The 12,097-nt window shown below is 34.1% G+C and overlaps 1 protein-coding gene across 4 annotated transcripts in view; it reads right to left on the reverse strand.

The window, feature by feature from the left end:
- Nucleotides 1-890: 890 nt before the first annotated feature.
- LOC139858196 (uncharacterized) overlaps nucleotides 891-12,097 on the reverse strand; it is a 49,266-nt gene continuing 38,059 nt past the window's right edge. Inside the window, exons 1-3 of one of the 4 annotated variants that reach the window (XM_071847051.1) lie at nucleotides 2,477-2,592; nucleotides 1,560-2,235; nucleotides 891-1,388 (exon numbers count right to left, since the gene is read on the reverse strand). In XM_071847051.1, the coding sequence (XP_071703152.1) occupies nucleotides 1,165-1,388; nucleotides 1,560-2,184 (849 nt within the window). In that variant the 5' untranslated portion in view covers nucleotides 2,185-2,235; nucleotides 2,477-2,592 and the 3' untranslated portion in view covers nucleotides 891-1,164. Of the gene's footprint in view, nucleotides 2,236-2,348; nucleotides 2,593-12,097 lie in introns of those variants that run through there. The other 3 variants (XM_071847047.1, XM_071847048.1, XM_071847049.1) reach the window with 3 other exon arrangements.

Here is a 12,097-nt window from a genome sequence, read left to right on the forward strand (position 1 = left end):
ATAAAGACCGGACGAAGAAATCATAAGGGCGGATCCTAGGCCGGTTATTTTGGTTTATTGGTTCATTTTGTTGGTATTTGTAGATGGTTAGTTTGATGGTTGGGGCGCTTGTATTTTGATTTCGTTATCTTATGCAAGTTGTTTTGTCTGTCTTGAATTGTAATGTTGCGATTTAGTCGTTCGCTTTTTTTCGTGTGACTCGGTTTGAGTTAGCTAAGTCTAGGCGTTGGTTGTGATTCTAGGAAGTTTTCTTTTAGCGAGCTGTTTTGTTCAATTTGATTGTATCGGTTCATAGGATACTTATGTTATTGATGAAATTTTCAAATTTTAATAGTAATCGTTATTTTAGTCAAAAATAAAAGATAAAAAATAAATAAATAGAAATAACTAGTTCCAGGCTCTCTTCAAAATTGTTTGCTGTTACTTTAATGGTATTTCTTCCGTCTACGTCAACTCCACTAATTTGACTAAGAAGACTAGAAGAGAACTTTATAATTCTTCAATAGTTTTACTTTATTTTATTTTTTTTCTACCGATAAAATTTCCTTTTTAACTACTAAAAATTATACTTTATTGGTTTGAATTAAAAATACATATTTAAGTGGAAAAAAATCTTAAATAGTAAGGTCAACATTTTATTATTAACCGAAGTCTGAAAATGTAGTATGTCACTACTCACTAGTTTATAGTAATGATAAGGATATATGCATGATGGATATTAATGTTGTGCATTGTTTGAAGAATAGTAATATAGCTATCAACTCATCTAATATCGACAGAAATTAAACTAACTACTTTCCTCTCAATTAATTAGTTAATTAATTATGATCGACGACATATTTTAGGGCACATGCAAGAGTACATGGAACAAAAAACATAAGTCATCTACTAATATTGCTAACATTTTGCAGTACCTACAATGTGGCTATGTTTCATAACCTGATCAAGAATCGGAGAATTCGTGTACACATGATCATTTCATACTGTGTACATCAATAATAATATGTATAAATTATAAATTCTTAACCTATAAGTACTACGAAAAACTGACCAGTTTAATATGAATGATATATCTCAACACTCTAATCCAAAACTAACTATATAATTAATTAATTAATTAATTAACTAAACCCTATATATGGCTTCAATTACACACTTCTCCTCTTATTTGTTTTGTTCATCCCCAACATTGTCTTCTGAAGAAAAAAACTTAGGGTTCATGCTCGAATGAAAAGGTCGCATTCCTCGGTTTGGTGTGAAATTAAAACTTGAAGAAGAACTCGACATTTGAAAATTTAGTTGTTTCGGATCAAACTCGCTAGTATTATGATTGTTTGAAGGGAAGTACGATTGTGTTTGGAGCGTTGGTGGCGGAGGATACAAAACAACTGGTGAACATGATGGAACGGAATTAGGTAATGTAGTTACATTCATATTGAAGTTATGAATGTTACCGTTGTGAGGTGTCATTGATCCATAACTTCCAAATTGAGATAATGATAAATTAGAAGGATCCCATTTGATATAAGAATTATTTGGGACTACATTGTTTAACAAACCTTGAAAATTTGAAGAATTAGGGTTTCTCCCCAAGTAATTACTAGATTGAGCAAATGTACCATGATGATCATTCTTGTTTCTTGCATCTTCTTGATTATGTTCTTCACAATCATCATTAGTTTCTTGTGCCATTGCTTTAGATTTATCTGGATTCCAATAATCTTCCCAATTGAGACCACTAGTGCTCGTTTTAGCCCCTTCGATTGATCTTTCTTGTGAGGAAACATTTAGCATTGCTTGATGATTTTGTCCCCGGCCAAAGCAAATTCCCGGCGGGATTTGGAGAGGAGGGAGTTCATCGATTTCATTTTTAGCTACATCAAGCAACCAATCGACAACTTTACTAGGTTGGTTGAGTCCTAAACGGTCTTGAAGATCATACAATTGGATAGCAGTTGGGACTGAAAGCCTAACTCTTCGATCTCTTAACCCTCTAACCGTACAAACTTTACTATGTCGATCTTTACCACCAAAAGCTCTAGAAACTCGAACGATTCTTGGGTCCTTCAACTTAGACCATGATGATGTGGTCAAATTCGGTTTGGGGACGATCTTACTTCCATTGCTACTACTTTCTTCTTGCTTTGTTTCGTAGTCCGAATCTCTTAAATTTGAAATATTCATCTTACTTGACTCATTAATCTAATTCTTTTTTGTTTCTGATCTTTCAAGAATCTGAGAAAGTTAAACAAGCTCATTTATTATTTCAATGAAAAGCATCAAATTTCGAAACTTTTTATCCCTAATTAGGTAGAAAAAGTAAGCTACTATGTACTCATATGAAGTACCATGAGTGTAGTACTCCATGGCTTTCTTGATTGTTGTTGCAGAAACACACATGGAATAAAAAAATAAAAGCTGTAATTATACATATATTATGAATCAGCTAGGCAACCTAATAATTAAGATAACTTACAATGACACAGAGCTAAACGAATTATAACCAAGAATTGGTTATCTTTTTGAACAAGCTAGGCATTCACTTGTTTGCTGTTGCAGTAAAAAAATAAAAATAATCTTCTTTGAAGTTAGTAATTAACTAGCTGAGTCTAGAGCTAAAATAAAGTCTACATAAAGTCTACAACTTTAGTTGTACTTGTTTAAATAGAAGACATGGTTCTAGAAGGTTTTTATGAAAGAAATGAGTAAAGAGAGCATGAAAATGTTGGAACTCAACCAACCTTGGCCAATAGGAAACGGTTATTAGTAAAGATTAAAGCAATGACTCATAGTCTGCCACGTGTTGTACCTTTCTTCAGCATCATCTATCGTTGTCGAAACGTTATCGAAGAACACTTTCGTCACGCGATCATGTTGTTGAAGAACTACATACCCATTTCACCGTGGACAAAAGTATAAGAACCACTTAAATTTGTTGAAATAACCTATAAAGTTCCAATCTTTAACTTTTTATTAAACACCTTATATATAATGTATATATATATATCATTATATTATGCTTTGTTAGTTGTTATATATGATGAGTTGATGATTAGAAAGATACCAAATATATGTATTCTCTTCTCAAGGTTAAGCAACATTTCTTTCATGAAAGAGAAAAAATGAAGCTAGGGTTGGTTGGGGCTAAAATAATGAAAGAAATGACAGATCAACTATTTTTGGGGACCATTCTGCACATATTGAAAACCAAGGGCCTTTCTTAAACAAGTTTTGTGTATTACATGATGCGCGCTGCACGACTAGCATTTTGAACTTTTGAAGAATGACTTAATATTTTATGATTTTAAATTTCTAATGAAGAAGATTAAACATATCAGAAGATTTTATTTTATAATTATTTTTGAAGCCAAGTATTTAAAATCACTGGCGGAGAAATAACCCAATCACTCGATCAACTTCTATTAATTTTTTTTTTTTTTTTTTTTTTTTTTTTTTTTTGCATGTTTTAAGAGAGAGAATTCGAACTTGAAATCTCACACTCCCATCTAAAATCATTTGTACCGGGAGCCAACCAACGGCTTTGGATCTGAGGTGGACGAAGAGCAACGCCGCTCTCCGGCGTATCGCGGCAATAGTAGGTCGCGTTGGTTAGGCGTAGGGATTGTAGGATTAATGTGTAAGGTACAACATAAAACTATATGTCTAAATTTATTTGAGCCTTCGGGGTCACACATATATACACCTAGACGTCACACATATATACACCTTCGAGCTCCATTTAGTGACTGATTGACTAGAGGATGCTTTGCCTGGTAGCGGTGGAGGCATGGCTTGCCGTTTACCCGGGGTTTACCAACTAGAGGGGAGCCATTATGGCTCGTCGCTAGGGGGTTCCTCGTAAAAAAAAAAAAAAAAAGTAACGAAACAAGTTAGATACTCCGTTATGAATTAATTGACTAATTAATTAATTATGCTTACATGAATTTTTAAATTGAATTAATTAATAAACAATATGCAAGTATTGTTTGTCAAATACGTTTTTCTTGATGACTACGTAAAAGAAAAAAAGGGACTAGATTTAGAAATCAAAATAGAATTGGAAACAAAATAATATTGTACGCGTTTCCTCACCGTTTTCTTAAGTCGGTTTTACTTTTGTACATATTATATATATTCAATTGATTTTGGTCGTGTGTAGACATACGGATAGAAACAAAACACAGAATTGCAATTAACATTATTCCATTGCTTTACGAAAATCGAAATCTACTTTCTTTTGTTTTCTTGAACGTAAACGTACGGAGTATTATATATTTATTAGTATAACTAGTTTATATTAATAATATACTTGGGTTTGGACTAACATCCATTGGCGTTGTCTGAAAGTGTAGTGGATTATCCAAAGAGACGGTCATACTCTTTGATCGTAGGTTTCTCTCCGTTCATCAGTTTCTTCAAGAAAGGTATACTTGTTAACTCCACTTTGTAATTTTTATATTCTTGACAATTATTATTGGTGTAACTGGATCCATGGGAATAAATTAATCGTGTGCATGTTTTTAAATAATTGGTTATTTAATCTTGTAATTTTTGTTCATAAAATAATAAAAGATTATTATTTTATTATCCGCTGCGTTAATCTGAATTGTTAAAAGTACACACGATTTTCCATCAGTGGTATCAGAGCCGCTTTTACACCGTCTTAATTGTCGCGTGATTTTTTTAGATCTAGCTTTGTGGTGAATTGGTAAAAGTCAAAACCCTTATGGTTTTGAAAGTCAACTTAGTTGATTACCTCATGACGCACAAATAAGATCTGAAGAAATTCACTATTTAAATTTTGAATTTAGAAAGTTGTGGCTTGGATAATTGTTGGTTATTTAATATTTATTTTATTCCATGGTTATACACATGCATTGTAACCATGGACAAGCTATATATAGGTTTAATAATGTTGTTATTAAATTGTGATTGCATACATAGCCCTTAATGCCCCGACCAATGTGTGATTGTTGTGATTGTTGGTTACGGCAATTTTATGCCATGTTGTATTTGATTTAATTGGAGGCCATAGAAGCCAAAGTTGTATTTTGTTTATTTTCAATTTCATAGTATTGTATTAGGCTTATTTCAATTTGTAAATGTACTAGACTAGTCGTATTTTCAATTTTGAATAAATGTAATAAGATGAAGATTGAAGATAAAGATGCAACTTGGAGCTTGACTTAGAAGATGGTGAACAGGTCAAGTTAACAACGATGGTGTTCGACAAGTTTTCACTTGGATCTTGAATCAAGTGGGAGCTATGGTTTGTCCTTAGTTTGACCTCTTGATCCCATGACGGCTCATGGGATCAAGCATAGGATATTTTGGGCTACGCTATGTATGTGTGTGATGCATGGTTGTGTTTTATTTGTTGCATTTTATATTTAATTGCTGATTACAATATATGCAAATTTTTTTTGATGAAAACATCAAATAAAATCGGTAACGAGTTTCAAAGATTAAAATTAATGATTTTAAATGTTAAACTCTAACGAGTTTAAAGTTAAATGTTTTTTGAAACTCAAATAATATATATGATCGACATCTTTTAAAATTGTTTTAAAACTATACACATTTGTGTATTTGTTAATTTTTTAGATAAAATAACAAATTAGACACACAAACACTATCGACATATATAATTGGGTTAACATGTTTTTAACAATTAGTGTAACGAATCTTGTGTGCATGCATTATTCGTTAACACAAACTTTTTCAATATACCCGTCAAATTTAAGTCTTGCCATCCAATGTGCTTGCAAACACTCCTCGTTATTTTTTGATTACGGTGAGACCTAATTGAATTATAGCCACGAGGTGGATTTTTAGTTACGAGTGAGACTAGGCTAAATTTTCACTGTTTCCAAATTGGACAACTTAATCGTTTTCACGGTGAGACCTGAGTTCGAGGCAAAGATGGGACAAACACGCCAGTAGATAATAGTAGTTTGTTGGACTACACATATCTCTAGGTCCCATAAAGATCTAAGAGTTGCACTTGTGATGCAATTGGTACCCGCTACCTACCAATAGACTCCATAACTGCTAGCTGATCAACAGATGTGGCTATGGAATCTCTATGTGGATCTTAGGCTTTCGTAAATTAATTGTTTTTAAAATATATAAAAACTTGGGTAGTTAATTTATTAAAGTTTTATATCGAAAATACTAAATTGAATCTTGTTCTTTTGTAGATGTCAATCAAAACGTAAACCAAAACACTCTCCGTTCTTTGTTGGAGAAGGAGAAACTCAATGGTTCAAACTTCCTAGACTGGTACCGCAACTTGAGAATCGTTCTCAAATATGAAGGAAAGTTGAACAAAATTGAAGAACCCTTACCCGAAGCTCCTCCTGAGACAGCTACTGCTGCTCAAAAAAATGCTTATCAGAAGTTGTTTGATGAGCAAGAGAAGATAGCTTTAATCATGCTTGCTATTATGACTTCTGACCTCCAAAAGGAAATGGAAGATCGTACAGCATATGATATGATGACTGAGCTGAAAAATATGTTTCAGAAACAAGCTAGTCAAGAGTTATATGAAACTTATAAGCTTCTTCAAACATGCAAAATGGAGGAGGGTCAATCAGTGAGCTCTCATGTCTTGAAAATGAAAAGCTACATTGACCGATTGGAAAAACTTGGAACTACCTTGCCGCCTAACTTGGCTGTGAACACGGTTTTAGCTTCACTACCAAAATCGTATCACCAATTTGTAATGAATTATAATATGCAAGGTTGGGAGAAATCTCTGGCAGAGGTGCACTCGATGCTCAAAACTGCTGAACAGAATATTCCATCTAAGGTTTCCAATCCGGGTGTCCTGATGATTAGGGATGGTAAGGTGAAAAAGAATAAGCTGAAAACTTGGGGAAAAGGAAAAGGAAAGTCAATTGCTAAGAAGAAGATTCCACCACCTCCCAAGAAAGAAAACCCAGCGAAAGACGCCGAATGTTTCCACTGTGGAAAAGTTGGCCACTGGAGGAGGAACTGTCCCTCCTACCTATCTGAGTTGAGAAAAGGAAAAGCTGGCGAAGCCAGCAAATCAGGTATATTTCATATACAGTTATATACTTTTTCTAGTGATTCCTGGATTTTTGATACTGGTTGTGGTACTCACATCTGTAACAATATGCAGGGAATGAGAAGAAGTAAGAGACTGAAGAAAGGCACACTGGATTTAAGAGTGGGCAATGAGGATCGAGCAGCTGTTGAAGCTATTGGAACTTATGAGCTTACTCTACCCAGTGGTCTTATTGTTTTATTGGAACAATGTCATTATGCTCCTAGTATTACGAGCAACGTAGTTTCAGTTTCTCTTTTAAAAGATGTTGGTTTTGAACTTACATTTACGCACTTTGGTATTTCAGTTTCTAAGGATAATATCTTTTATTTTAATGCTTATCCACGTGATGGTATTTTTGAAATTGATATGCATGGTGTGATTTCAAATAATAATTCTGTATATACCTGTACTGCCAAACGAATCAAGCAAGACTTGAATAATACCTATCTATGGCATTGTCGTCTTGGTCATATAAACAAACAACGCATTTCAAAACTCCAATCTGATGGGCTTTTGGAATCAACTGGCTCTGAGTCATTTGATGTGTGCAAGTCATGTTTATGTGGAAAGATGACAAAGGCTCCTTTCTCCGGTTTAGGTGAAAGAGCTAAAGATCTTTTAGGACTAATACATACTGATGTATGTGGCCCTTTTAAAACTATGTCTAGACATGGTGAATCATACTTCGTTACATTTACTGATGATTATAGTAGATATGGTTATGTTTACTTGCTGAAACATAAACATGAAGTTTTTGAAACGTTCAAAATCTTCCAAAATGAAGTAGAAAATCAACTTGGAAAGACCATTAAAGCCCTTCGCTCTGATCGAGGAGGGGAATACATGAGTCAAGAGTTTTTGGACCACCTGAAGAATTGTGGAATCATCTCACAGTTCACTCCACCTTACACACCACAACACAATGGTGTGTCTGAACGGAGGAATCGAACTTTACTTGATATGGTTTGATCTATGATGAGTCTAACTACTCTACCAATGTCTTTTTAGGGTTATGCATTAGAGTCTGCTGCACGCATACTCAATATGGTTCTAACCAAGAAGGTAGAAAAGACACCATATGAGTTATAGCATGGGAAGAGTCCCAAGTTGTCTTATTTGAAAGTCTGGGGTTGTGAAGCGTATGTGAAACGTGACACTTCAAACAAGTTAGAACCCAGAGGTATCAAATGTCACTTTGTGGGATACCCAAAGGAAACAATGGGTTACTACTTTTACTACCAAGCTGAAAATAAAGTGTTTACTGCTCGGTTTACTGAATTCTTTGAAAGAGATCTTCTCTTACAAGAAGTCAGTGGGAGTAAAGTAGATTTTGAAGAAATTCAAGAATCACAAAGTGACATACCTTCTGAAGGCACTAGCCAACCGCACGTTGAAGCTGAACACACTGTTGGTGAGCCAGAACGTGTTGCACCTGTAATTCGTAGATCTAGTAGAACTCTTCATCGACCAGAGAGGCTAAATCTTCTGATTAATTCAGATGAACCTCATCTAGGGGATTATGATGAACCCTCTAGCTACGGTGAGGCCATAACAGATCCAGAATCTGAAAAATGGCAAGATGCTATGAAGGCAGAGATGCAGTCCATGAAAGATAATCAAGTATGGGACTTGATTGATCTTCCACCCAATTGCAAGACAGTGGGGTGTAAATGGATCTTCAAGAAGAAGGCTGACATGGACGGTAATGTAAACACTTTTAAGGCTCGATTGGTGGCAAAAGGTTATACTCAAACTCAAGGAATTGATTATGAGGAAACCTTTTCACCAGTCGCGAGCATTAAATCAATTAGGATACTTATTGCTATAGCTGATTTTCATGATTATGAAATATGGCAAATGCATGTCAAAACCGCTTTCTTAAATGGTGATCTAAGCGAGGACGTATATATGGTTCAGCCGGAAGTGTTTGTGATACAAGCTTCTAAAATCCATTTATGGATTGAAGCAAGCATCCAGGAGCTGGAATCTCAAGTTTGATGAGAAAATTAAAGAGTTTGGTTTTTCTCAAAACGGAGATGAGCCCTGTGTTTACATTAGAGCTAGTGGGAGCAAAGTAGTCTTCTTGATCTTGTATGTTGATGATATACTACTTATTGGGAATGACATTCCAACTTTGCAAGATGTCAAGTCTTGGCTTAGTAAATGTTATTTCATGAAGGATCTTGGAGAAGCTAAATATATTCTTGGAATCGGGATCTATAGAAATAGATCCAAAAGGCTTATTGGTTTGAGTCAAAGTACATACATTGATAAAATCTTGCATAAATTTAGCATGCAGAACTCTAAGCGCGGAGCATTGCCCGTGCAAAAGGGTGTAATCTTGAGCAAGTCTCAAAGTCCTATCACACCTGATGAGATAAGACGTATGAAAGGTATCCCATATGCTTCGGCTATTGGATCCATCATGTATGCCATGTTATGTACTAGACCTGATGTCTCGTTAGCTTTAAGTTTGATGAGTCGTTATCAACAGAATCCAGGTGAAGAACATTGGATGGCTGTTAAGAACATTCTTAAGTATTTGCGGAGAACTAAAGATATGTTCTTGGTTTACGGTGGTTTGAAAGAAGAGCTGAGTATTAAGTGCTATACAGATGCTAGTTTTCAAACTGATCGAGATGATTCTCGATCCCAGTCAGGATGTGTCTTTGTCATGAATGGCGGAGCAGTTGATTGGAAGAGCTCGAAGCAGAGCACAGTTGCACAGTCTACAACGGAAGCAGAATACATTGCTGCCTCAGAAGCTGCACAGCAAGCTGTTTGGATTCGGAAGTTTATTGCTGAACTCGGAGTAGTTCCCAGCATTGAATCCCCTATGGAAATGTACTGTGATAATTCAAGTGCTATTATACTTGCGAAAGAATCACGTGTACGTAAGGGTAGCAGACACATTCTTCGAAAGTTTGACTACATTCAAGAAGTCGTTGAGAGGAATGATATTGGTATTCTTAAGGTTCATACAGATGATAATGTGGCTGACCCGTTCACGAAGCCCATGACACATAACAAGCATGATGATCATGCTAGTAGTGTAGTGACCCGAACTTTTCCATGTTTATATATATTAATTGAGATTGATATTTACATGATTAAATGTTTCCAACATGTTAAGCAATCAAACTTGTTAAGACTTGATTAATTGAAATATGTTTCATATAGACAATTGACCACCCAAGTTGACCGGCGATTCACGAACGTTAAAACTTGTAAAAACGACATGACGATATATATATGGATATACATATGGTTAACATGAGATTATGATAAGTAAGTATCTCCATAAGTATATTAACAATGAGTTATATACATATAAACAAGACTACTAACTTAAGGATTTCGAAACGAGACATATATGTAACGATTATCGTTGTAACGACATTTAAATGTATATATATCATATTAAGATATATTAATATATCATAATATCATGATAATATAATAATTTAACATCTCATTAGATATAATAAACAATGGGTTAACAACATTAATTGAGATCGTTAACTTAAAGGTTTCAAAACAACACTTACATGTAACGACTAACGATGACTTAACGACTCAGTTAAAATGTATATACATGTAGTGTATTTAGATGTATTAAAATACTTTTGGAAGACTTCAAGACATATATCAAAACACTCATACTTAACGAAAATGGTTACAGTTACTTTCCCATTCTTTTCTTTCATCAAGAATTCTAGTCGTATTTTTACCCGTATTATACACAGCTTCAAAACGTACTTACTATGGGTATATACCAATAGGAACTAGCATGGGATTCCACTCTTGATTATGTCATGTATGACTAATCAATTTTAACTTCTACCATGAGCTAGTCAACTAACTAGAACTCCTTTTAACCCCACTCAACACTCACCAATTATCACTCATCATTCACTCCATTTCACTTCCAATTCTCTTTCTAATTCTCTCTCAACACACACACACTATTATGAACGTATTTTCCCAGTAGTTAATCATCATATTCATCAAAAATCACTTCAAGAATCAAGCTATAATCATCATAGGAAGAACACTTCAAGAACACTTCAAAAATCCCTTCAAGTTTACTAATTTACTTCCAAGCTTTCTAATCCATTCCAAGTAATCATCTAAGATCAAGAAACCTTTGTTATATACAGTAGGTTATCTTTCTTATTCAAGGTAATATTCATATTCAAACTTTGATTCAATTTCTATAACTATAAACTATCTTAATTCGAGTAAAAATCTTACTTGAACTTGTTTTTGTGTCATGATCCTACTTCAAGAACTTTCAAGCCATCCAAGATCCTTTGAAGCTAGATAATTTCTTGTCACTTCCAGTAGGTTTACCTACTAAACTTGAGGTAGTAATGATGTTCATAACATCATTCGATTCATATATATAAAACTATCTTATTCGAAGGTTTAAACTCGTAATCACTAGAACATAGTTTAGTTAATTCTAAACTTGTTCGCAAACAAAAGTTAATCCTTCTAAATTGACTTTTAAAATTAACTAAACACATGTTCTATATCTATATGATATGCTAACTTAATGATTTAAAACCTGGAAACACGAAAAACACCGTAAAACCGGATTTACGCCGTCGTAGTAACACCGCGGGCTGTTTTGGGTTAGTTAATTAAAAACTATGATAAAATTAGATTTAAAAGTTGTTATTCTGAGAAAATGATTTTTATTATGAACATGAAACTATATCCAAAAATTATGATTAAACTCAAAGTGGAAGTATGTTTTCTAAAATGGTCATCTAGACGTCGTTCTTTCGACTAAAATGACTACCTTTACAAAAACGACTTGTAACTTATTTTTCTGACTATAAACCTATACTTTTTCTGTTTAGATTCATAAAATAGAGTTCAATATGAAACCATAGCAATTTGATTCACTCAAAACGGATTTAAAATGAAGAAGTTATGGGTAAAACAAGATTGGATAATTTTTCTCATTTTAGCTACGTGAAAATTGGTAACAAATCTATTCCAACCATAACTTAATCA

Source organism: Rutidosis leptorrhynchoides, chromosome 7, assembly GCF_046630445.1.
Source record: "Rutidosis leptorrhynchoides isolate AG116_Rl617_1_P2 chromosome 7, CSIRO_AGI_Rlap_v1, whole genome shotgun sequence".
NCBI classification, from domain to species: Eukaryota; Viridiplantae; Streptophyta; class Magnoliopsida; order Asterales; family Asteraceae; genus Rutidosis; species Rutidosis leptorrhynchoides.